A 27,288-nucleotide genomic window follows, 5' to 3' on the forward strand; every position below is an offset into this window, starting at 1 on the left:
AACTTGCTCTTATCTGCTGTTAAATGTTTAATATACTTTTTAATGTCGCCTGAATGCTTATAATTTCAGTAAGTTATATTTAATAGTTATCTGATTTTCAGCTTAATTTAACAATAATCAATTATTTTTGAAGTAGAAGTTTCTTACCTGTATGCAGATTGATGAGAATTTCAGAAAATCTTTCTAAGTTTATTGTCATGTGTGTTTAACACTAAACACTTCTTATAAAAAGCAAGAATCCAGAGACATTGAATGGAGAAAAATTAACTTTATTTAAAATCAGTGTTATGATTATATCAACACATGTGTAGTAATAACCTTGCAGTCTATCAACAACAACAAGGTCACTTGTTTAAATTATCCATCCACACACAAACAACTAATCATACTGGTTTTTAAATAGTATGAGCTTATAGCCCTCAGAAGCTATTTACTTTTTTTTTAAAAACCTATAAATGTTACAAAACACAATGTTTTTTTACTTTTCATTATTTTTTATTAAACCCATTATTCTAACATTACTTTACTAACAATACAACTATCATCTTAAAAAATTACTTCAGTGTAATTATAGGGTAGTGTGCATTAACCCATTGTAACTGAGTCATCATGCATGACTTGTATTAAGTAGAAAGAGGAGCAGTGGCTAAACCAAAAACAGTTGTAGCTAGTTCAAAATAAGACAAGATAATTTTCCAGTGCATATATTTATCTGATATGATTTTGGTCTATCTATATCAATTCAAATTTGTTTTACATCATTCTTAAAAGAACATTGATCTAAAAAAAATTCTTTAACATATAATGTTCATCATTTGACCAAAAAATGAAGGTGCATGTAACATAAACATAAAGACAAAAACAAGCATCACACACAAAGGCCCATGAGGAATGGCATGCCCATTATAATTAAAATAATAAACAAGTATGCATGTCGTTCACATTCGGAAGGACCACTGTTATTTTTACACTTCCCTTGATTATATTAAAGTCTCTCTTGGCTATTGTAAGAAAAATTTCTGTCAACATAAATCAAACTGTCACTTCCAGACAAACTCGTTTTTTATTTTTACTGCCTTATCTTGACTAACAAAAACATGTTTTGGAAGACCATTTCTAATAGAGGCACAAAATCAGAAGCTAGCAATTTTTATTTCTTTCAAACAAGGCAAAGCAAAAAGACTAAGCCTCCAATATTAAATCTAGGAGTAGAACTGTACACCAAAGATAGTTCAGATAAAATTCCTTCACAGTTAAAAAGCTCTGGTAGGTAATACATAGAAATAAGAGCTGTATATTATTCATGTAGATTCTACTATTTTAACTGGTTACCTTCTAGGATTGGGCCAATGCAAAAAAAATTGTAAAATTCGTTAACAACACCAGTATTGCACTTTTAGATACTAAACTACACATACATGACTGCACATAAAATATAAGAAGAATCTGTTTTGATAATTACACCTCACTGAAAAAAAATGTACCATTCTTTCGTACAAGTATTCAAACACACATAAATTTAGTGAAGCTAAAAAAAATTTCTAGCTCACCCCAACATAGAATTGGTGTGTATTTTTAAAAAAGGTCACTAAACATTGAAGCATTATATTCATGCCAAAATAGTTGGGTGGTCAGTTTATATTCAGATGCCACCAGACTGAGCAGCACATTTTGTTGTGCACCAGTACAGCTTGTGTGTGCTGGTCCAAATGGTGTGTACCAGTACTAATACCTGATAGAGGCTGATTTGAGGCACTATTGGGCAAAAGATACAAATTATCAATGAATGCGTTGTGTGTAACATCACATTTTTACAATAGTTTAGTCTGCTTCTACAATACAATACCAACATGCACATGTGCAAGTTTACATGGCCATTCATCACACAACATTTTTTAATAAACCAACACAATTTTTTTAAAACACAGTATTAACAGCTTGGTCACATTTTGAGAATTCATTCAAAGTTACTATGCATCAACACAAGAAAGCTTTACATGGCCGTAAACTATTCAGTACTGAAAGTAAATAAAGCAACAAACGTTATTTATTTTTTTTAAGTTACAATAACATCCAAATTTCTACACACAAAAAAGTGAATTTTTACAAGGTAAAAATTAAACTGTCCTGCAAAAAAAAAAATTAGAATTTTCTTTCCATGAGTTTGCTATTCTCTTGTTTCAACTGGGCAAAAAAGACCAATTTTTTTTTAAATTTATCAGCAAACAAAATAATACCAATAGAAATAATCATTTTTAAAAGATTGAAAACTACTTGGTTGATGGGTTCTAGGAAATTGAGACTAACAGACCTACTTATCACAGCATATTTCATCTAACACAACAATATAATCCACTTTGTTCCATTCCTTATTTTATATTTCATTTCATTAGATGAAAAAAATCGGGATAAAAATCTACAAACAATTGTGCATTCTTATGTTCAAACCAAAAAAAAACCACAGTAAACACAGCATGCTAATTATATCTACAATATTTAGATACATATATTTTGTTGTATTTTTTTACACTGAATATGTTGTGGACTGGTTACAATGGAATGTCTGAACCCATCCAAAGCCAGAGAAAAATCTCAGCTCCGGTAAACTTGCATCAAGTCATGGATTCATAAGTAACCAGCTTATCTGTTTAAATAACTGCAGGTGAAATACATGTGGAACAATAATTGAGTAAGATCAAGGGGGGAGGAAAGCGCACACAATTCTACAATGGGATATGTCAAGGTCTTTTCAAAAGACCAAAAAATTATGTACACATAAAACAGGCCTAATGGTTAAAATCTGATGTCACCAAACAAAAAAATAGTTCAGTCTAGATCGTCAATAATTTTACAGGTATTATTTTTGGCTTGTATAGTCTCCTAAATTTGTACCTTTTACTTTTTAGGAGATAAATTTGAAAAAAACTTAAATGATGTGCTGTGATTGGAAACATTGGAACCAATTATATTTTGAATAAGCTAAAGAAAAAAGTTAAATTACAGCACTCTAAAACAAGATAAGTATAGCAAAAAATTAACAAGGATATTACAACTTATACTAGAGAAGTTTATCTTACCAGAAAAGGCTAGTAATTCTTTATAACTGATAAATGCAATAATTGTTAACAGTACTAACAAGGTTATTTCGATTCTAAAATAAATACTAAATAATTGTTTTAAGGAGTAGCCTACTGAAACACAATATACTAATTATTAAACAAGCTAAACAACATGAAGTGCCATCAAGACCACATGAAGGTGAAGCAGTTTTCTACTGACATAGACAGGAACCAAATTGATTAAAATAGGTTTATTGCATGTTAATGGCATCAATAAAAATAGCCAATGCTGCACATCTACAGTAAAGATAATTTTAAAATAAAAATTTAGATTAGAGCTCGTTCATTAATGATAACACTAGCCTACAGGGTGAAAAAAAATGCATTTCTTTAGGGGAATTTGAATAATTTGAGTTCATTTAAATTGCAAGATATCAATAATGGATAATGCCTTAGTTTCACCAACCTAGTCCATTAACAGCACACCACTACGGCATGCAACTCAAAATGATTTTACATACTAGGATCATTTTTATATATTAAGTAATTGTGTTGACTGAATAACAGAGAGAGTTGTTGCCTGTAAAACCAAATGCTTCACAGAAACTAAGTGTGACTTGATGTATCCTTTCATGCTGTGAGACCATACAATCAGTTCATGCCTTTCCACTGATTACCTACCCGAACTTTTCTCCCTACTGGTAAGGTCAACAAGGCAACATATTGCTGTTCTAAAATACAAAATATCAATACAATGATATAGCCAGGGATAACATAAAAAATAAGTATCCCATATATTTTTACACATACTGCATAGAGAGAAGTTTCAATCAACAACTTGGCTACACATCAAGGAATGATAGCAAAATTAGTGGTATGAATCTTTCTCAAGAATAAAAGAAATCATCTATGTTTGTACATAGAAAACAATGGACTTTAAAATATTTTCTTTAGCTGTACAATATAATATACAAGAGAAGGAGGGCATAAAAGGTTAAAATAAAAAGTGAATTAAAATATTTTTCATGTTAATAATAGGATTTAAAACTGAATATAAACAGAGGTTTATAAAACTTGATAACAAAAGGAGTATCTTTAAAATTAACAGCTATATAATATTATTGAGAGAAAAAGTTATATAAATATACTTCTAAATGAATCACTTTAAAAAATAAATGAAATTGTGATGTGCAAATTAACTGTTACACTTGATTTGTTTTTGGCTTTGTCCATTTACTAACATTCATTAGTAAACTTGAAATTTATGTAAAACGTATTCACAAGAAAATAAAGCGATATCAAAATTTGCAAGTTGGCTACTGATAGTGCTTTCTTAAAGTTTCAAATTTTTTTTAATCTGGTATTTTGTTTTTTGCTTGTCTACAAATAACCTTGCCAAGAACAATCTAAATATTTTTGTTTAGAAAAAAAAAACTACAGAAGTTTTAACTTAAAAAAGTGAAATAACTAATTTGGCATTTGGTTCAGTAAGAAACATGGATTTATTAAAAAAATAATTTTATGAACTTATTTGATTGATTAAACCATTCATAATTTCTAGCATATGTTGTTGCTTTCCAAAATCTGTCAGTAAATAATTTATAATCTACAGCAATTTGTTGGAAATTGTTTAAAAAACTTATTTTCCTAATCGTATTAATGATGTTGCTGCCTTGAGGTGAGGATATAACTCCATCTAATGTTGAAAGAAAATTTAGTTGCTATGTAAGATACCCTTTAGTAAAAAAATTTTAAATAGTACATGGAAAAGCTGAACTTTTCTGCTCCTTAATAGATTAAAAGTCATATGTAATTAATCAACACTATCATAAATTTAATAGGTATTTAGAAATTTTCGCTCCCAATTCTTTACGTAAGTTTTAATTTAAAATTATTACTTTCTATCCTAAACACTGTAATAATTACAAATCTTAATGCTGCATTTGATTTTTTTTAAATTTGTATACAAGTTTGATTAATCAAAATACAGATATATAAAAAGACTGGTCAAAACAGTGCTAAAGTTATTTTAAAAGTCGTAACAATAGATACAGCTGAAGGAAGTATACTTGCAATGTCTACTTAGGTAGGTTAACTAGAAGAAAAAACATATTTCTAACAGCAACATCAACCTATACAAATGCATGCAGGCAATATTAACATAGTATGTCATTATTTTCAGCTTTACAGTCACCATAAATACAAACCAAGGTAAGAGAATTTGTTTTATTTGCACAGCCGCTGAACACTGGGATCCATAACGATAAACATGGTAATCAAATTATATTACAATTTTTAATTTGAAGGATGCATCTCTAAGGTGTGTTGTTTTAAACCTCTAATGTAAAAACTAGGCTACTGCAAGAATCCCGGTATATTTTTTACCAAATTATGGTAGTTTTGTTGAACAAATCATGTGAAGTGGTTCAAACTGTATCAACATACACTGCACGGCTACAAATTGCCCATCACAATGACTGCTGTCATACATAGCTCACTGTTGGCTCTGGATCAACATAATATTTGCCTGTGAAATACATAACATTGTTACTGATATATTGAGCATAAGTGGCAAACTATTGAAATGAAAACAAAATGTTAAAAGGTTGGATCAAGTGCACCTAATTCTAGATTGTTGTGCATATATGACACACATCAGCAATAAGCGCTATCCCCAGCCAACTTAATCTTCACAAAACAAAACAACTACTGATATATTATCCCCAGCCAACTTAAACTTTACGAAACAAAACAACTAGTGACATACCTAGCCACTTAACTTCACAAAACACAACAGCCTGGATTATATTCAAGCACTCTTTAAAATCACTTAACACATCAAGCTGAATAGGCTATGGTCTGGCTTGACTAACATTACACCCCATGCTCAATTATCAACTGTGTGGTATCACTTGTATATTGACTATTAACTTATGAGAAAAAAGATCTCACCAGTTGCAAATCTTTTCTTCATCAGTGATATCCTGTAGCCTGGACCTGCCAGTTCAAATTCTGAGCCAGATAACGTGGCTCCTTCTGCTGCAAACTGCATGGCTGTGGTGACAGGTTTTGTTGGCCCTTTCCCCAGCTCAAACTTGGCTCGGATGCTGCCCTGGGACTCCTGCTCACTCACCTCAGAGATGTCATTCAGCTTCCAGCTGGCTCTTTTAGCTACGGCGTCCCTAGTGACAGGAAAACAAATGGCAGATTTACATTTTCCACCACTTCTAAAGACAATAATGTTGGTGACAACAGGTCCTAAACAATTGTTTCAACTGGTTCGAGTATTAAATATGTTGGCTATTATGGCTCTGAGCACATACACATCTGACAACACAAAAACTGGATAATTCACTTGAGTTTCAGCTGTTTTAAAAACAGTAATAATAGGAACAAAAAAATTAAGTCTAAACTGATACAAGAATCAAATTTGTTGATTGCTGTGAAAAGACAAATACTGGTGATTTTTTATTTAAATTAAAAGTAGGGGTGGTGGGGTTGATTGTCTTTAGTTTGGTAATCAGGTTGAAAGGACATCACTGAGTCCACCAAGCTCTGATGGGTACCTGACACAATTCAGAGACACAACAGTAACATCAGATTAACATCACAATCTCTTCATATGCAAAGGTCAAAGAACAGATGAACTCCCAATTTATGATCCATCAGTTAAAAAAAAAGTTAATTTAAAGTAAAAGCAATGTAAAAGAAGGTCAACAAGGCTGTGAGCTGAAAGATCTAAGTGGCCGGTTCAGTGCCTCGTCACTTTTTCTAGTGTAAGAATTAGAATCTCCAACCATGTATAAAATGTAAAACTACAAATTTTACCATTAAACTTTATATTGGCTTGCGAGAGCTTGGGTTGCTGCCTAGCTAAAATTTGTAAATTGCTGGAGGTAAAAGAAAATGTAGCCTACCATGTGCCGTTGGGGATACTGTGCATCTTGAGAACATCCCCATCCACAGGGACGGCCACATTGACATTTTTCAGTGTCACTGCTGACGACATGGCAGAGGGATTGTATCTGTAGTCTAGTCGAAACTCTGTGGCACTTTCTTCACACTTCCAGTACACCACCAGGGGTAAAGGGGTGCTTTCTACTCCAGGTAAGGCTTTGACCTGAATCAAGATCATTTATGTTTAATAACAATTTCAAAAAGGATAAAATAGCATGAAATGTAAGTCTTTCTAATATATTGTCTTAAAGTAAGATCAGTTTTGACTCATCTTTCTTTAAAAAAAAGTTTTAAGTCAACGTAATTCTAAATTAAACTGCTGTTGATATTAAATAAATATTGAACTACAATAAAATTGTGTAAAATCTCATCTATAATGGATATACCTCATCAAATACTATATTATAACAGATAAAGATTACCTGATATTTAAGGATATCAATATTGAAGTATGACGCTGATTTGTTCTGTTCGCCTTGCTGCCTTAAATGATCAATTAAGTTTGACATACTAAACTCATATGTATGAACATCTGGAGTGCTCTGTGCTTCATCCCTGTAATACAATATTGAACTTCGTAACTCTACTTCCACTAAGCAAAAATACATGAAATTTTAATAAAATGAAATAGAAATATCTGCTGTTTTAGTGAGGTGATACAACAAGCTTTAAGATAGTATAAAGCTGTATCATTACATAATTAAATACAAAATCTGATGAAGATGGCTATGCAATACTTTTGCTATGAGTTTATAAATGTTTTTCTTATCTGAAAACACTATGTGCAAGTAACTTAGATTTAACAGATTTGAACTAACTTGGATAGAATTGAAGAATTTGTGATAACTTGTTCCCACTTGTCTGCATTCTTGATGCGAAAAGAAAGCAGGGCTGGGGATGGATTTTCTGTGAACACTTTGACAACACCGGCAGGGAAAGACATCATAACATTGCCCATCGTGCGGACAACACACCTGGTAAAAAAAAATCAATTATTTAAAAGTATTGTAATCAATTCTATCTTTGTTACAGAATACAAAGCTTCCAATGAACTAACATATTCTTCATAACAAGTACAAAAGCAGTCATTAAAAAAAATCAATCCAGTAAATAAGGACTTACTTTTTGGCATCATGGCCTTTAAAGTAAGCATTTACGGTTTCTGTAAATGCCACTGCCAATGGAACCGAATCAGACATGCCAATGGTGAGAGGGCTAGGACCTCTGGACGAGCCAATAGGCATTGAGGTAGTGTTGAAGGTCATACTGCCATTACTATCTGATCTACTCATTGGAAGTGGACCATTTAATTTGGGCTAAAGACAAGGAAGAAATGGCCAATGTTTTAAACACACTCAAAACCTATTAATAATTAATTAAGTAAAACAAAACCGCCCATGAATGGAGTATATTTTACAGCTGATATTGAGATGTCTACAATTAGAAATCAGGCCTCTGGTTGCAGAAGGTGGGCTTCTTGGGCAGAGAGGCTACTCTACAAAAAAAAACTTACCTGAGAAATCAGGCCTCTGGTTCTAGAAGGTGGCCTGGCTACTGGCGGAGGGAGGCCACTCAATGGTGAAGTGGGACTAAGGATTGTGGATGTAGGCTGCTTTCCGTTGTTCTGATTTGCAAAATCAGCAAAATCTGAATTCAAACAATCAATGCTGTTACATCATTTCATTTTATTACACAGCTATTTATTAACTTAAACTTTGAAAAGAAAAAGTGCTTTGTTTTAAAAATTCACCTAAACGAAAAAACTTTTCATATCCTTTTTTATATGTTGACTTAAAATAAAAGTGCAGTCTAAATACTTTTTAATGCATGAACTAAGGTTTAAATAATGTATTGTATTTATGGGCCATTTTAATAAAAGAAAAAACAAATAAGTAAATAGCAATCTAGTTAACAGAACGTGGAAATCAAACTATTAGTTAAAATATCATTTTGATGTATAAGCTGTATAGAGCAGTGTCTTGAGTACAAAGGTGATTTAGTTCAAGCTGTCAACATTAAAAGAGTCTGCTGTGCTAGTACAACCTGACTCACTAAAGATCTTCTTAGAATAACTACAAAGCCAATATAGTTAAGAACAGAAAATAATTTAATGCACATACATATAGACAGAATGCATAGATTGTTAATACTGACAAAAGCAACAACCAGAAAAGAAGAAAATAAATTAACAATGGTGATTTAATTTCTAAACATTTAAGTGATAAAAAAATAAAAATGTTGCAATTGAATATTGGCTGGAAATAATAGTGTGCCACGGAATGTAATGTTATTAAAGAAAAAGAAAAATGTTTATATAGTGCTTTCTGAAATGTTGTTTACTTGCTTTTTTCTACTCTCTTACAGAGAAGAGCATTTAATCCTGAAAGGAAATAGTCAACAACAATGAAACAACATACAACATTGTATTTGTTGTGATTGATCTACATTAGAGTGTATGGTGCATAACAGGTACAGTTAGGTACAGGTTAAATTTAAATGGTAAGAATACATCAACATTACAAGGGTAAGAAAACATCAACATTATAGGGTAGGGAAACTACAAGGGTAGGAAATTGTGGGGTAGGACAAGAACATTATAGAGCAGAGCTGCTTACCAAAAAAAATTTCAGTAACTGAAGCATTGATTTTCTGTAATAATCGCTGTCTGTCCGTAACTTACTAAAAGACCATTACTTCACACCCATTTTTTATACGGTGTAACTAAGTCAAATTTTGTATTGCCACAAAATTTATCAGCTTAATGATGTTTTGTTACTCATGATACAATTTTTTATGGAAGTGGACAAATTGTGATTTGAGTCTAAATGTTTAGTAAGCTACTTCCAAAAAAATTGTATGAAAAAACAAACCAAAGCACCCAATTCTCAGTAACTAATATTTTAAAATTTACATCATGATTATTCTATAAACAACTACAATTGTACAGCTTCTTTTATGTTTGGAACTTCTATTTTCTTAAAAAAGAGTAGTTAGGTCAAATCAAGAGACTGTCCACGATCAATACATTTTTCCATGAATATGGCTTTATAATAATGGCCACAGCACATGTGTGGGGTCAGAGTAAGTTCACACCTAAGATGCCTATAACAAGAAGTACAGGAATAGGCCTACATCTGAAACTGTTTGAATGTAAAACTATGGACCAGGAACAGACAGTGGCCAAAAGAAAAAAAACTGCAGAAAGTTATTTCAATTTTTTAAAGGCAATTCATAACAGTTTAGGCATAACCACAATATCACACCTTTGGTGTCAAAGTTAAAATTGCAGACAAAATTACTAGTAGGCAGCTCTGGTAGAAGTAGGAAAACAGAAATATTTGAAGGATAAGTTAATATCAACATTAGATGGGCATGAAACATCAGCAATTTTAAGGTAGGAATTCATCAACATTAAAACTATATAGAAACAGCTTCTTTATAGAGTTAGAAAATTTAAAAAAAAATAGAAACACACTTGCCCATAAATTAAAAGGTAAGAAGTCATCAAAACTGCAACTATATGAAATTAGAAAAGTTATAGAGCTAGTAACTATCAGCTTTAGAAAAGTCAACATACTTGCTGAAGGGGTTGTAGCTGCACTACTATTTGTACTGTTCCAGTTGATTTCTGTCTGCGGTGAGAGTGGAGAGGGAAGGGTCACATTGTAGTTGACTCCAGTGGGTGTCGAGGCGGCCGAGTTGGAACCAAAGAAATCCAAATTTAGCAAATCTTGGTTGCCAGGTTTGCTGGGATAAAAATCATTAATGTTTAGATGTCACATGATCCAAAAAATCATATATTTTTTTTGTTTTCTTTGGTATTAAATATTTCCTCAAAATTGTAACTAATAAGACAGTGGAAGGGAAAACAGTAGTTCTTACTCTAGTGTGTCCGACTCTGACTGTGACCTTTTCATTTTTTTATCAATAGGTGTTTGACTTCGTTTCCTCTGCAATAATAGGTGGTAAAATTCCAAATCAAGTATGTTAATAGTATTTACACAGACATATTTAGGCTTAAGATCAATGTAAACAAATGATATTAAATGTCTTACCATGGCTGAAGGTGAAAGTCTCAGTCCTTCAACAGATGCTCTGATGTCTTCCACTGTACTGGAGGGTCCACTGGTGGGACTCAGTGGTCTGATTTCAACTTTAATTTTTCTCCTGCTCTCTTCCTCTGTTGGGGGAAAACAAAACTGAAATGTTTAACCTCTTCTGCTGGTGAAACACAAAAACATATCTCCATGCAATAGCATAGCAAGTGAAGAATAGGTTTTCAAATTGACATAGAAATGAGAAAAATCAAAAGCATACCTGAATCTGAATCGCTATCGCTGGAATACCAACTGTTTTTGTCTCCATTGTCTGGTGGTAGTTAAGGTTCAAAGATTTAAATACTAGGAACAATATGTCTATTTCCATGGCAACTATGTCAAGAAATTCAAAACAAGTCTACTGTTTTCATGGTAACTATGTCTAGATAATCAATCATATAAACAGTGTTTAGAAAACTTAACCAATTTTAAAGGTCAGCTGATAGAAAGAGTATATTAAATAAATCAGGTGAGGTATATGCTATATAATCATAAACCAGTAACAAATAAAAAGATACTGTCCATGGGGTGTTCTGGTCGTATTCTGTAGCCTTCTTCATCCACTTCAATGTTCTTGTGAGTAAAAATTAAAAAATTTAAGCAAACCAGAGTGACATTAACGTAACGATTAAATAACTTACCTAATACAAAATGTATTGTCTATAAATTTATGATTTTAATTATATTATGCAGTTATGTTTTGATTGACCCTGCTTAACCTGCATGCAGGTCTAGAAGATGGAAATTTAAATAAACACAATTTCATGGCCTAAAATATTGATTTAAAAATTTAAAAAACTCACTGGATCTTGATTATCTGCCTCTCTACATAAAAGGAAAGTAAAGCTTATTAATAGTTACAATTAAAAAAAAAAAGTTACTAAACTTTTTTTTACTTCAAAAACCATTACACCAGACTTTAACAAACTACACATTTTTTAGTGAGAATAATTAACTGTGATGCTGATTAAGGAAGAATACTCACATGGATTCACCATCTTTTTCGTCTTTGTCTTTCTTGCTATTTTTCTTTTTCTTTTCCTTTCGCTTGGTTTTGTTTTTCAAAAACCCTGAAAAAGTAGACAAAATATTGTTTATACTGTGAGATAATAATTAAACTTACTTATTCAAAATTACGGCTTAATGAAATACAAATCAATTTACATCAACTTTAAATTTAAATAACACAAATATAGTTTATTTTTTTAAGATTAATAATTAATAACAAATGAAAACTCTTACACTGTTAAATAATCATTATTTTTATAACAGAGAAGAAAATTAACACATTTTTTATAAAAATAATAAAGATAAAATTATAAAAATCAATGCCCAACTTAAAATACAGGCAATACTAGCACCAACAGCAAAACATTCATTGACTAGGCAACATCAAAGATATAGGTTTCAACAAATAAAACAGCTAATATTAGGCACATTTAAAAGTACTAATGTATGGTAGATAGATGCTAACAGAAACTAACTGAAATTTTAGTCTACAAGCAGCTGAGCTATTTTTGGTTTGTTAAATTAGAAGGAAAAAACTTCACAGTAAAAATTGTTTTAAGTTGTGATGATTCTTTTATTAAGATGGTAATTGGAAAAATGTAATGAAAACTGCTAAAACAGTGGTACCATTTTGCCTTCTCTAGCCTTACCTCACCTCAACAAAGAATGGTTTCTATTTTCCTAAATACAAACTTTAGAGTATAAACTAATCTTTGACAACTGAAATCATGTAAAAAAAGAAAACAAGCAACACGCCTTCATCAAGAATAAACCCTGTCTGAAGAAGCATTTGATTTTAAATTTCCTTTAGTACAACATGCTTCCATAATTAAAATAGTAGTTTCTAGTTTTCAATTCTTTGTAAATAAGTAAAAATACAACAGCAAATAAACTCTATTCATTCGACATATATAACGTCTAAACAGAAGTTAATTTACAACTAACATTTGTGGTGTGTTTAAAACTTAAAAAAACAGCATTCCTGTAACATTCGATTCTGACTGAGATAACTGAAGAACTTGGACATTTGATTAAGGGAATGAAAGTGTAAAGGCTGCAGGCAATTATGATTTTTTTAACACATTATTAAACTGTTGAACAAAGTTATACCAAGAAAATGTAGACTAATAATAAGGAAATAGCTAACAATGCCCAGGCAACGATGGAAAGCACCTAAAGTTTGGATGCACTAACAAAACATGTCTTTCCCACCTTCTAATCCTAATGCTGCATAATCAAAATACAAAATTGTCAGGTAACTCCATTTTAAAAAAAATAACTTGATGGTGAAAAGTAGAGCTTCATCGTCAGCATAGTTTTTAATTGAAAATAATAGGTGTAGAAATTGTGTAACTTTTAAATTAACAACAGAGGTAAATTATACCAGCTATATTTTGTTCTATATTTATACATCTAGTCACAAAAAAAAAAACACAAGGGAAAGTATTTTGTGAGTAAAATTTTAAGACAGTTCTCACTATATAAAGCTATCAAATAATGTAGCGTTACCAAGCAGACAATAATGAATTAAATATGACATGTATTTTTTATACATATGGTCATATAAAGTTGAACAATGATTTTAAATTAAATTAGAATCACAAATGTTGATCTTATAACATTAATATTTAAATGTTAAGATTTCCATAATATATTGTGCCATATTTAGTTCAAAATTATCTTTAAAATAAAATGATTTATTTTTACAGTAATTAAAGATAAAGCTGTGTTTTATACAGCTATGAATTATCATTGTTTAAACCTTATGACATAAAATGGAGTTGAGGCCTTATTTGCCTCACACACAGACAATGAATGGATAGGATTTACATTCAGTTATTAAAGCAGAGATAAAAGTTTTGAGAATAATTTATTTGTACAAAAAAAAAGCATTAATTGCAAAAATCAAAATAAGCCTAAACATGTAGCATAATTAGCTTAGCATTAGTTAAACATTTAAATTTACTTTTTAAAATGGAAACATGCCTTTGATCATTCAGTTATAATAGTTGTATAATTCATTTACAAGTTATTAGTGGCCAATACTGATCCAAAGTGGATAAATATATAAAAAGGAACTTCAAGATGCACTTTGAAATTTAAATATATAAGGATATAATGCTATTAATGATCACAAAAGAAGAAAAAAATTAACATTCCTAACTTAATACCTTAAAATAGAACTCGTATAGTCTGTTATTATAATGTTTAATAATATTTATAGTTTTCAGAAAGAAAAAGAAGACTTTTATCTCTAAAAATGTTGTTAAAAAGAGAATCAACATTATTAGAAAGATAAAAACAACCATAAACCAGGCACAAAAAGGTGTCAGTTAAGGAAAATGAAGTTCCTACTCCCCCTCCCCCACTTATGATAAACACTGCATAGCCACCTGTATATAATGTATAATATATATATATATATATATATATATATATATATATATATATATATATATATATATATATATATATATATATATATATATATACACAATGGTTTAGCATCCATTTGGTTATTTTAATACTTCACTATAACTTATGCTCACTCTTCCTGAACTGACGAACACAAAAATAAACAAGAAATTAAAGGTGTGAGACTCATTTCGATAAGGTTAGATTTCATTTAATATTTTTATTCCAAAATACATTATTAAAAAATAAATCAGTTACATAAATTTGCTTTCAAAATAGTTTTTAAAAGCGCAGTATTAAAATAATGTTTAAAATTTTTAAGTCATTAGAAAAAAATATTTTAAAAGTTTTTAAATGAGACTCACAGAACACAACAATTAACCTAGAATTAAATTGTTTAAATAATTCAATGCGAGCAGTAGACAATAGCAATGCAAGAAAATGATTTCTGGGGATAGTGAGGAAGGGTTTTTACATGTACGAGAGACACGGAGCTTGACGCTGCGGCTCAGGGGCCCTGGCTGGTCAGACAAAACAGGGCTTGGGGTTCCACTGGCCTCTGAAAACACAGGAACCACAAAGTGGGAGAACATGGGAAGGATGGAAGACATAATTAAGTTCATAGGTCAGTCAAAAATGTATTAAGTACAGCATTGATTGAAGAATTTTTTTGCAAATCAATTTTAAGTAGAAAAAAATGGGTGTATTATAAATTTTTAAAACTGCAAGTTGATGGTGTTATTCCAATGTACAGTCACAGCTGCCTATTACTAAACTCCAATGCCTGGTACACTAACAGAGTCTAGTTATTTATCAATGTACCTTGCAGAGTTCCTAAACTCTAGCTAACTCAATAATGTAATTTTTCTATAATTTTTATACTTATGCCAAATCCTCTTGGAATATTCAAAATAAATTGACCCAACCACTGTGTTCACGTGTGGTCTAAGTAAATCAAATTAATATCTGCTGGATGGAAGTTGTAGCAGTCACCTAATGAATTGTCATATCAAGAGGCATTTATTTAAATGTCCCGGAAAATGAAACTAAAAATAAAATACTTTTCAGGTTTCTGTGTGGACTACAAAAACTTATGCAACTGAGAAACAAATTATTTCACCTGGGTGTTAATTGATGCAAGACCAGCCCAGCAGTTTATAAAGGCAGAGAGATAAATACTCTAGTATCCCTCCTAGGCTAAATTACAGATTGAACCCCACCCCTGCTTGTTTAGTGTGTTCATTTATTTAAATTACTGGTACTATTGTAATTTCAAGAAAGTAGTATCTATATCAAGAGATTTCATTATATTTCAAGGAGTTTTTAGGTTTCCAGGAGTTCCTGGAATTTCAGGAGGGCAAATACATAAGAAAAAGATATGAAGAAACAAAAGAATTCACAAATGGATTAAAAAGGTGGGAATTATCTATCACATAATATCCTACAGGATACCTCAAGACACTCTGTACTAAACCATTGGCCCCCAGTGCAGACAAGCAATTATTACTACTATCTAACCATAGATCAATGCATTTCAGTATTCAGCAAGGAGGAAAAGTAAGCAAAATTTTCAATAAACCATCTTCACATAAATGAAATTTATCACACTGCCTTTTAACATTTTCTGAATGTTACATGATTTAGAGCAAAAAAAAATTATTTAAAATAAAATATTTGTTTCAACTGTTTTCAACTTTGATATACTCTTATACAATGTAAATAAATATTTTTAAAATTTTAAAGTTGATATATTAATGTAATTTTTATCTAGGAAGGGATTTTGGCTTAATGTGTAAGATGTACACAATAAAAACACCAAGAAATGCAACTGTAGCTCATCAAATTCTTCACAATTTGTACTTGAAGACCTATGTTACAGTACAATATTTAATACCAAACTAAAAGGACTTTGGCAAGCAGTATTTTCATGCCAGAAACATGTTTCTATTGCTTTGAAACATGAAAGTATCTCTAAACTTAACATTTTTTAAATCTATATAAAATAATTGAATATTTGTAAAATATTTAAAATAATTATTATCCAATCTAGCATTTGCATGTATTTAAACAGAGTTGTCTTCATTAGTAAGAAAAATAAAATTCTTCAGTAAGGGTAAACTTTTGAAGCTGTATAACAAAATTATAACTGGAAATAAATACAATTCATACAACGTTTTTAATGATTTTTAAAAATATTATTTTATGCTGTGCTGATTAATTATTAATGTAATTTTTAAAAAAACTATGAATTTCTCACTAATATGATGGGTGTTTTTTTATTGTCTAGCAAAAGGTTAAAAATTAGAAAGACAATATCAAGTACTCTTCAGATTTGAGAAGAGAATTTGTTAGAATTGATGGTTTAGGTAGAAAGAAAAAAAAAATCACTCATATGAAGAGGGTATTGGGTGGGTTAATATTAATAACATAAGCAGGTACAGAACTATTGAATTTCTTAGTATGCTTTGAGAAATAGAACAAAGCAGCTAAGTAACGACCAGGACTACTGTACATTCTTAAAAATGTTATTATTTTTAAGCCAAAACAGTTTAATTTCTTGACTAGATAAAAAAAAAAATATCATTAATTTTTAAGTTCATATTTCTCAGGATTTTCCGACAAATTAGCATAAAAACGGTCATTTTTTTTTAGGTTAATGTAGCAAAAGTTAGCAATATGTTAAACTTTTAAACATTTATCAGACAGAATAAACAATATGAGGTTTTATTAGATTTCACTAAATGTTCATTACCACTGAACGTCAAGGTTGGGGTTACTGACACTGCATCTGTAATCAAATTGTATAGTGACAGCTGAGAACATAACAATGGTAGCCTTTAAATATAAAGATATGGCTTCTGAGAGCTGAATAGCGGCTGACTTGTCGATTGGAAAGCAAGAATACTTTAGTAGCATTTCGGATTTGTACTTATAAATTATAATGATAAACAACTGCTTTTATTTGAGGGAAATAAAGAACATTTTGTTTAAATAAACCCAACTCTCAATTTTATGGCTAAAAAATTCCAGGGGGAACTCTGTGTTAAAACCAGACCAAGACTAAATACTCTAGGTAGCAGCCAATGAAAAAAAAAAAAAAAAGAAAAGGGGCATCAATTTTAAAAAGTACATGCAGTACTGTTGTAGGGTAAAAGTCACTTCATTTCTGGGTCAGTGGTTCTCAAGATATGTAGATCATATCACATGACTGGGAAGTACTAAACATTTCAATCATGACAACATTACTGAATTTACTGCTGTACTGCAGGATATGGGTCAATTATTTCTAGGTAAAGTGGTTGCCAACATATCTGGATAGTAGTATCATGCAAACGGTAAGTACTAAAAATTTTAAGAGTTGTTGCAGTTCCTGTCTAGAGACCTTCACATTGTAATACTTCCATTAATTTTTTTTAAATTCTAATCAAGAGTAAAAATTATAAAACCATGAGTCCAACTTATGATAGTAGTAAAAAAAATTCCCAACCTTGTTTTTGTTTTTCCACTACGCTATCCCTCTTGTCCCCATTTAACTCAGGAGACATGGGTCTGTTGACTAGAAGTGAGGAGAGATCTGGCTCTACAAACTCCATTGGACCTAGCAGAGTAGAATCAGTCAAAATATTCTCAAATGTATATGTCAAAACAATATTCTCTAATTGTGTATCCAGTTAGTAAATACATTAACCTATAGCCTAGCATTATCCTCAAGTCTAATGAACATTAAGATTCCAGATAAAAACAAATTTTACTACAAACAGCAATAAAACATGTTATTTTTTTTACTTTTACAATAAAATTACACTTATCCTACCTGGCTTTTCATTACCAGTTCCTTTTTTCTCTACGAATGTAGATATTAGTTTCTGTACTGTCATTTCATCACAGTTTTGCTTAAATTCCTTATGTACCTGAAGATAAAAATAAAATAATTTTACATATACCATTACTGAAACCACTGATGTTAATAGTTATAACAACAGAATACAATTATTCAGAATCTGAAAAAAACAGCCACCTGTCCAAGTACTGCATGCTCATTCTCCCAAGATTTGGCAAAAGTGTCTATAAAGTCCTTCATCTGACATATGTGCTCTTCTTCCAGTTCTTGATAATGCTAAGTAAAATAAATGTAAAATATACTACAAAATACCCAAAACACTAAATCCTAAAAAAGTAAAACAACTATTTCGATTAATTATATCAAAATTATCACCGACTGATAACAAAAAAAAAGTGAATTTACTTACATGACATGACCCAACCATTTTCTCTTCAAAAACATTTCTGACCTCCTTATATTTTTCAATATAACTTTTATATTCTTCCACTGTGGAAAATATTCAAACCAATACCATCATGTTTCAAAATTCTTAACTAGTCCTTATATTAATTTTTAAGCAATTTTTAGGTAATACATCAAAGAATAATACGTACTAGCTTTCTTGTATTTGACTTCTGCCTGTAAATTAGAAGTTTGTTTATTTAGAGCTATTAATCAATTAGAAAAAATAAGCAAACTGGAAATAACGTCTGCCCATCGTCTTTATTAAAAAAAAAATACTCCATTAATACAAAACCTTAAAATGTCTAATTTTAGCCAGATTTTACTAATTCAAAACAATTTCATACCTTTTCTATATCTCTTTGAGAGGCATTATCTCTTTTCAACCGTTCCATCTCCAAACATCGTGTGTGGTAGATCTCTCTCGCCTAGAATTTTTTTTTTAAATACATTAAAAACACATTTCCAAAAACATACTGGATGTATTATTTATAATGGAAACGAACTCAAAACTACAATATTGCTTTTTTTTCCCCATAAAAGTAAAAATTATAATGTATTTTTATGCCATCATAAAACTGAGAGCCTCAAACTAGATTAGATTAAGCTGTATTAAATTTTTAAAAACCTTGTGCAATGCTGTGGTAGTCTGTTGAATTGTCTGTACAGAATCAAGTGTAGCCTGTTCATTTTCTTTTATCTGTTAAAAAAAAAAGTAGGTAAATTACATTTCTAAAACAAAGTGATACAAGTGTCGTTATAATGTGGCATTAAATTTATTATCGGCAGAGTAACAAGCTTCTTAGCTACCAACCGTTTTATGACGTTTGTGCTGTTCCTCACTGTAACGAATCATATCCTTGATAAGGTCTGACCATGTGTGTACCAGTTGCATTTGTACAGTTGATAATTTCTCAATCAAGGATTTTAAGATATTCCAAAATGGACCAAAAGTTCTGTAAAATTAATCAAATAATAAAATGTGTTTTTGTAGATGATTGATTATTAATTTAAAACTAAAGTGAAGAAACTACATAAAACATTTAACATGCTTCAAATGATTTGAAACATAATCTTACCCTACTGGTGGTGTGTTGGCAGCTAATTTAGCCAATTTACTAAGTAGCTTGCTATAATTTTCCTCAACTGTACAACTGTGTATAAATAAATAGTTTATCTTTCACAATAGTAATAAATGTAATCTCATTGATAAATAACATATTTATAATTCTTTTTTTGTAATGTCTTAGATTAAATTTTTTTTTAAATTTAAACGTGCCAACCTTTCTCTGAGAAAGTCAATAAGTTCTTTAGTTGATGTCTGTCCATGTTTCATGTTATGATACAGTGCAAAATATCCATTGTTTTTTGGACCCTAGAGAAGAAAAATGTTAATATAACTCTAACTCAAAACTGTTTATGTATCATGGTATGTTTTATTCAGCACAAGTACTAAATCATTTTATGTAAGGGTTACGTGATTAAAGGAATTGAAATAAATAAGATAATGAAGGCTACTATGTTTAACATTTATAAAAATAGAGAAAGAATATTTTTCCAGCTTAGATCTAAATCTCATACTGATCAATATTTTCGAGAATGTGCATATTAAACTGGTTTTGTATCATGTTTGCAAGAAAACATCCATCGATTACTATAGCAATATAGAAATTGGAAATGCTGACATTCATTTTGTAGAGGACATCACTTAATAACTTAAATTAGAACCAGGCTATATTTTATTCATGTAATGAGTATTCAGCTAAAAAGTTTAATAGATGAATTTTCAAACAAAGAGAATCTACTATAAGGTGAAAAAAAAATAGATGCTGCCATTCACATCATAAAATCTTACATTCTGTCTGTAAGATCAAGTAGACAATAGCAATGCAAGAAAATTATTTCTGGAGATAGTGAGGAAGGGTTTTTACATGTACGAGAGACAAGGAGCTTGACGCTGTAAGATCTCTTATAATTTAACAGTTTATCATATGTTTATCTGGTCTGGATGCATAACAGGCTTGAACAGTTTCTAATAAAAACTGTCATTGTAAAGTTATATTGTGCCTTGAGAATCTTTCTTATTCCTTTGGTTATGAGGGTTCTGATTTTAACTACTCAAAATGAGTCAGTAAAAATCAAATCTTATTTATTGACAATCAATAGATAATACATTTTGTACTTAAAAGTAAGAAGGTATTTTATTGATGGCTAGATATCTTTTTGTTAGTTTTTAAAAATTTAAATCAATATTAAATATTTCTGCAAAATAGCATCCCCCTCCAGTTATGTACACCCTTTTTAGGCAACTCTTTTCCATGATGTATGCTTTTTCCACTGCTAATCACAGAAAAAATCATTTTGATTAATATATACAAAATATATCCCCCTTCCTTAATTTTTATTAAGCACTGGCAAAAAGCTTCTACCTAAAATAGATTTGTTTAGCATCTAAACAATAAATATGAAATAGTCAAATCAATGTATTTTATTGTATGAATGTATTTTATTACTTCAAATACAAATACTCCATAAACGCAGCTCTTTAATGTATTATATGGATGCAAAAATGGGTCAAACATTCATGTCTAGTAATTTGGGTCAAAACATCCATAGTATTTGCAACTGTCTTTAACTTGTGAGGTAACTAACACTATCTGTTTTATTACTAAATGTCTAATAATGTACATTCCATACCAAACAAAAAACTTCTACATTAGGCATAGCCTACTTAAAACAAAAATTATTAGGCCTATTATAATATACTTTATACTGTATGATATTGCATTGTATGATTGTAGTAATGAGACCAGTACATATATAATTGATGACAACCCCAAAACAACCCCCCCCCCCCCAAAACAACAAAAAACTATTACTAGGGCCCTAATTGCCTACTACTACTCTACTCTAATCTTATCTGGCAATAGCTGGCTCAGCAACCAGACAACAGGCTTTTATGACTTAAGTCACTGAATAATTAAGGTTTTAATTTAAAGATATTAATTGCCTATTAGTTACAATGAAGGATTTAAAACTGTACATTAGGACATTTTGATTGCCTGTCAGATTTCTTCTATGAACTATTAATCTCAGTTTTCTTTTTCTTAATCACCCACCACCAACATGTCCTAACTTTACTAAGAACTAAGAAGGCCATTATTTAATTTTAATATTAGGGCCTAAGTAATAGGCTAATCTATAATAATAGTTTCGCTGTCTGTCTATCTGACAAGAACGCTCTGTCTGTCAAGAACGCTCTGTCTGACAAGAACGCTCTAGAGAAAACACAAGCAAAATAAAAACATGCACAGTAATTCGAAAAACGAAATATGACGTCGACACATTTAGCGTAGAGTAGAACATAATCTCAAACCAGAGAGTGCACACAGTAATATGACGTCATTGATTATCGCGTAAACATTGAAAAAAAGGAAATGTTGTCTAATCTAAATGGTTTGCGTGAAGAGTTTCTTGCATACAATTCTTCGGGTAGGGGCGAAGCCCCACCCCCCGCGTAAGAACGTCTGAGCCCCCCCCCCCCCCCCTCCCCAACTCAAAAGAAATTTCCTCATCGGGGGGTAGAATTTTCTGGGAGGGGGCGGACACTGGAAAAAGTATATAATTATATTTCGTTGAATGGGACGGTAGACATGTTTTTTTTGGGGGGTGGGGGGTGGTGGAGGGGTGGGGTGGGGGTGGGGGGTGGGGTGGGGGGGATGGGGGGTGGTGGAGGGGTGGGGGTGGGTGGGGGGTGGTGTGTGGGGGGGGGTGGGGGGTGGTGTGTGGGGGGGTGGGTTGGTTTCAGTGTTTCTTTCAGACTTTTTCCTCCCCGGAGAGGGGTGGGGGGTACTTGAAATTTTCGGGGGCGGGGGTAGAATTTTCTGGGAGGGGGCGGACACTGGAAAAAGTATATAATTATATTTCGTTGAATGGGACGGTAGACATGTTTTTTTTGGGGGGGGGGGGTGGGGTTGGGGGGGCGGTGTGTGGAGGGGGTGGTGTGTGGGGGTGAGGGGTGGGGTGGGGGTGGTGTGTGGTGGGGGTGGGGGTGGTGTGTGGGGGTGGGGTGGGGGTGGTGTGTGGGGGGGTGGGTTGGTTTTAGTTTAGAGAAAAGAGACAGCACTATCAGCCTAGCGCCCTTGTACCCTTCCTCAACGGGCCATTTTTCTCGTATAGTATACTAATAGATCTAGAATTTTAGCCTAGGCTGGACCTGGATTAAAGCTTTTTTTTAAGAATTTGGTTAGATATAAAATTATGGTCTACAGGTCTAAAAAGGCAGAGGAGAATCTAGACTAGAATTCTAGTAATAGAGTAAGAAGAGGAGAAATGAGTAACACTAAGACCTAAAACAAGAACTTAGAAGACTAAGAAGAGGAGGTGTGTCTTTAAAAAATCATTTCCGGTATTGAGTGTGTATCGTAAAGAATTTTTTAATAAAAAAAATGTAACAGATAATCTGTTGTATTCAAATTATTTACATTCTGAAAAAGCAGCAAAAATCAAAACACAAAATCAATAACAATATTACAATTTAAAATTGCAAATAATCTAATTTTCTTTCGATTTCTTTTTAAATTTATCATCTACTTTCGACTGCCGAAAAATGGACAGAATTTATTTTTAGTCCGTCTGCACTTTTAAAACAGTTTTTTTACCATATATCTAAATAATAATAATAACGTTTAGTAAACAACTCCGACCATTCGTAGTATAACTGAATATATCATGAAATTTTCAATTACCCAAAAGTGATCGGCAAACGTCGTCATTTTGCCTCAAGGGTTTATCATTGAATTATCCTGCACAGAGCCATGAAAATTTTTAGATGGCGTTTATTTTGATTCTTGGCGCATGTCAATGGGGAGATAAGCCTTTTCAACTTCCCCAATGAATTACAGAGTAGAAGTAGAGAGACTGACAATCCGTAACTCTTAGTCACTAGGGCTAATATTAGCTATGTAACTTAACCTTAACAGTACGATAACAAATTAACATTATCCATGTTGCAGGGAAGGATTAGAATAGTAGTATCGAATTCAGTATTCATTTAATGTTAATCTCCCAATTCCATTTGGTTAATTTGCAGCATTGACAAAAAAAAAACTATATCGCTGCAGTTCCTTGCGTTTGCTACAGTTACTTTTACTGGCCACCACTGGTTATAATAATTCTATACTAACATATTGCACTATTTATTTATACTTTACAGAATAATAATCGTATGCTGTGTTAATACAGTGATTTAAATTGGCCTATGTCCTTCCTCTCCAGCAAGTTAGTAGGTTAAACTCCTGCAATCAATGGCCTTTTTCTCCCGTATTAATGTAATGTAACGCTTGTCCAAGATTTCGATACATGAACAAATCAAATAGTGATATCAATTCAATCTGAACGGATATTAGAACTTAAACCTGTTCATTTGCAATATTTTTTTAAAAGAAATGACCATGATAAAGGGGAGAGTCGTCTACAAATGACCTCACAATTTCAAGGAAAGAGAGGTGTGGAATGTTGAAGTGGTGTTATAAAATGGTCAGAAAATGCAGTGTTATTTATGGGCAACTATAATCTTTACCAAACCATTACATTATTTACAGACTGTTTATTTTGGTTACATTTAATCACAAGACAATGGTAATGTTGCTTGGACAATGTGACAAATTGATCAAACTTGTTTTGGAGTATTTTACTATTGTTAATTACCAGAGGAAAGATGAAATGAAAGTTGATCGGTTTACAGTCCAGTTATTTATCTTGAACACACAAATATTGTTTCAATACTTTTTTTTTAAAGAATCTTTTTTTGCCTGCATTGCTAACCAAAAGTACACTGAATAATTATGACATTTAAATGTTTAATACCACTTTTTAAATGCCGAGCTTATCTGTGATGTCTGTCATTATTTGAATTTTTAAAAAATATGGTAGCACCACTTTTACCCATTTTTCTGAAGTTTTATGTTTAAGATCAACCCACCAAGGTAAGGTTTTAATTCAATGAAGTGAAATATATTAGGTATAAAAAATTTCCACATAATAGACTGCGTCATGCAACCAGTTTTGTGCATAACCTTCATACCACCAAAGAATAGAAGCTCATTGAGCTATTGGTTATCCTTAAAAAAATTGTATCACCCATTTTTCTAATAACAAGGGGCATTAACTTAATAAGTATGATCTATTAATAGAAACAAAGTATTCAAACAGAAACAATAGTTTGTTAATAGTCCCAATTTTATTTTGAATTCCCAACTGTTGATAACATTCACTTGGACTTGAAATATTCCTTCACAACGTCAAGTGCTTGTGACTCCTTACCATAGTCCTGTGAAAAGATTTTGAAAAGTCATTTATTACTATAAGGAAATTTAAGCTTCAACTATTATTTGTGGAAGCCTGGAGGCAATCATAAAATTTTAGAATGCATCATGATGGAACAATTTTAAACCACAAAGTACAAGCCTTCAAACACACTATAGAAAATTATCCTGATAACGTATCTTCAAAAAACAAGCTTATAAACAAATACCTTAACAACTACGGCTCCACAAGCATTGACCTTTCTTGCTTTGCCTTCTTTGTCCAGTTTACAAAGACCAGCCCATTCACCAAGCTTTTTGGCATCGTCAACCTACATAAACAAAATGTAATCAACATTAATAACTAATTATGCATTCCCACCATTTGTAATTTTGATTCACAAATAAAGTTACCAAAAAAAAAAACAATTGAACTAAATCTAATGAAACCCCAGATTTTTAAATGAGATTTTTATGAGGTAACTAATACTATCTGTTTTATTACTAATTACATTAACCTCACTGCAGCTACCATTTGTTTTTTGATTTTTAAATGGTACATGCCTTAAGGAGGTTGATGCCATGTTCAGCACAAAGCGCCTCAATAAGCTTAGAGTATAAAGGTTCATCTACACTGTTGGCCAGAACACACAAATGAGCTTGTCGTCTGAAGAAAAATAAATTATGAATTAGATTTTACCTGAAACAATTTCATATTGACAAATCATAAAAAATTTAATTATAAACTTTTCATCATATGAGCAACTTACAGTTAACTTACAGTTATTATCAGTTAATGGATACTTTAACAAAAACACTTAGATCTAGCAAGAACAAAAGTTACAATGGAGTCTTTTATAAATTTAAACAACTATACATGCATTCACGGAAACATTAAAATTAACATACTTGTCAAGTGCTTTGGTTACTTCTTTTACTCCCCGACATAATCCATCATGTATAAGGGCAGTTTTCAGAACCTCTTGCAGGGCCTCGTAAATGTCCATTGGAGCATTAGAAATAACAGCACCCACAGTTGGGACATCGTCTCTGTTGAAAAAAGTCAAAACCTTCAATTTAATATATCAAAGAATATTAACATTTGCTATTAACTATTAACGGTTGCTATTTGAGGGGGTGGAAGAGAAGGTTGTAGGCTGAGGTTTGACATTTCACTAGGCCAACATTCAACATATTTTTTATATTTTAATTTATTGAGGATTAGTGTCAAAGAATTTGACAAAGTAATTAGATCTATAGGCCTAGAAGTATAGATCTAGTTAATATTTTTAATAAGTAACTAGTCTAGATTACTCTAGATCTAGATAAATTAAAAACATTTTTAAAAAATAAAAAAGGGCTTTCAACTTCAAAGCTGAACAGTACTGAACACCCATTCCAGTGTTCAGTGTTTCTATTCTTCCAGACATTTTTCTATTGAAATTTTCGGGAGTGGGGGGACGGACAAAAGATTTGGGGGGGGGGGTGGGGGAGACATTGCCACATTGGTAAAAAAGTATATTTTTCTATGTATAGGCCTAAGTATAAGAATTATATTTCATTCGAAGTAGGGACTTTCAATTTGCTTACCCTTCCGCGTCAGACATGTTGAAACGGATATCCTCCTAAATATTTGAAAGAAAAACATAGTTAGATTTAAAGGTTATTTTCGTTATAAAGATAATCTTATCTTTCTAAATTGTGCGTACTGTAAAATATGCGATTTTTAATGGATTTGATAGAGATTGAACTGGAGTACTCACAAAGATGTCCCTTGTCTCGTAACATGAAACAGGAAAAGGAAAGGCGATAATGAAAACGAAAATAGGGTTAATTAAAAAATATTACTTTACTATAATATCTACGGTTTAATTACAATTATACATCAATTTGAATCTTTAAAAAAAAAGACTGACCATAGGCTCATTGGTTGTATTTTCGCTCTACTTCAGTTAGGCCTAGTGAAATTAGATTTAACCCTATCCCTACAAGGCGGGTCAAATTGACCCGACAATGCTACATTTTAGTTAATTACTGGTCAACCACTGGACCAATTGTTTTGAGCTTCTAGATATGCTTCCTACACATACATTGCTTTATTTCAACATAAAAATGAATGTTTGATTTTGCACGTGTGCATGAGGGTGAGCAGGTTTAGGTTC

The 27,288-nt window shown here is 31.5% G+C and overlaps 2 protein-coding genes across 6 annotated transcripts; both read right to left on the reverse strand.

Moving 5' to 3' along the window:
- Positions 1 to 253: 253 nt before the first annotated feature.
- On the reverse strand, positions 254 to 23,692 carry LOC131930435 (F-BAR domain only protein 2). Of its 5 annotated transcripts, XM_059286921.1 has the most exons (28): positions 23,570 to 23,692; positions 20,105 to 20,196; positions 19,901 to 19,975; positions 19,636 to 19,777; positions 19,450 to 19,521; positions 19,169 to 19,249; positions 18,974 to 18,998; positions 18,787 to 18,866; positions 18,555 to 18,653; positions 18,351 to 18,447; positions 18,024 to 18,134; positions 17,289 to 17,324; positions 15,012 to 15,095; positions 12,099 to 12,183; positions 11,917 to 11,938; positions 11,632 to 11,686; positions 11,334 to 11,384; positions 11,072 to 11,196; positions 10,899 to 10,966; positions 10,594 to 10,763; positions 9,361 to 9,396; positions 8,530 to 8,663; positions 8,139 to 8,332; positions 7,835 to 7,990; positions 7,439 to 7,571; positions 6,977 to 7,179; positions 6,012 to 6,241; positions 254 to 5,586 (listed from the first exon to the last, which is right to left on the reverse strand). In XM_059286921.1, the coding sequence occupies exons 1-28, from the start codon at positions 23,594 to 23,596 to the stop codon at positions 5,543 to 5,545; spliced, it is 2,727 nt and encodes a 908-aa protein (XP_059142904.1). In that variant the 5' UTR covers positions 23,597 to 23,692; the 3' UTR covers positions 254 to 5,542. The 5 variants fall into 5 exon arrangements, with proteins under 5 accessions (XP_059142904.1, XP_059142905.1, XP_059142906.1 ...); XM_059286922.1 differs by lacking the exon at positions 17,289 to 17,324; XM_059286923.1 differs by lacking the exon at positions 9,361 to 9,396.
- A 1,351-nt stretch (positions 23,693 to 25,043) lies between these two features.
- Positions 25,044 to 26,968, reverse strand: LOC131930436 (small ribosomal subunit protein eS12-like). Its single transcript, XM_059286927.1, has 6 exons — positions 26,890 to 26,968; positions 26,717 to 26,751; positions 26,036 to 26,176; positions 25,691 to 25,793; positions 25,357 to 25,458; positions 25,044 to 25,152 (listed from the first exon to the last, which is right to left on the reverse strand). Exons 2-6 carry the CDS (start codon positions 26,731 to 26,733, stop codon positions 25,093 to 25,095), a joined length of 423 nt encoding a protein of 140 aa, XP_059142910.1. The 5' UTR covers positions 26,734 to 26,751; positions 26,890 to 26,968; the 3' UTR covers positions 25,044 to 25,092.
- Positions 26,969 to 27,288: the final 320 nt, after the last annotated feature.

This window comes from Physella acuta, unplaced genomic scaffold, assembly GCF_028476545.2.
Source record: "Physella acuta isolate Inbredline_101_S28 unplaced genomic scaffold, ASM2847654v3 ptg001776l, whole genome shotgun sequence".
NCBI classification, from domain to species: domain Eukaryota; kingdom Metazoa; phylum Mollusca; class Gastropoda; family Physidae; genus Physella; species Physella acuta.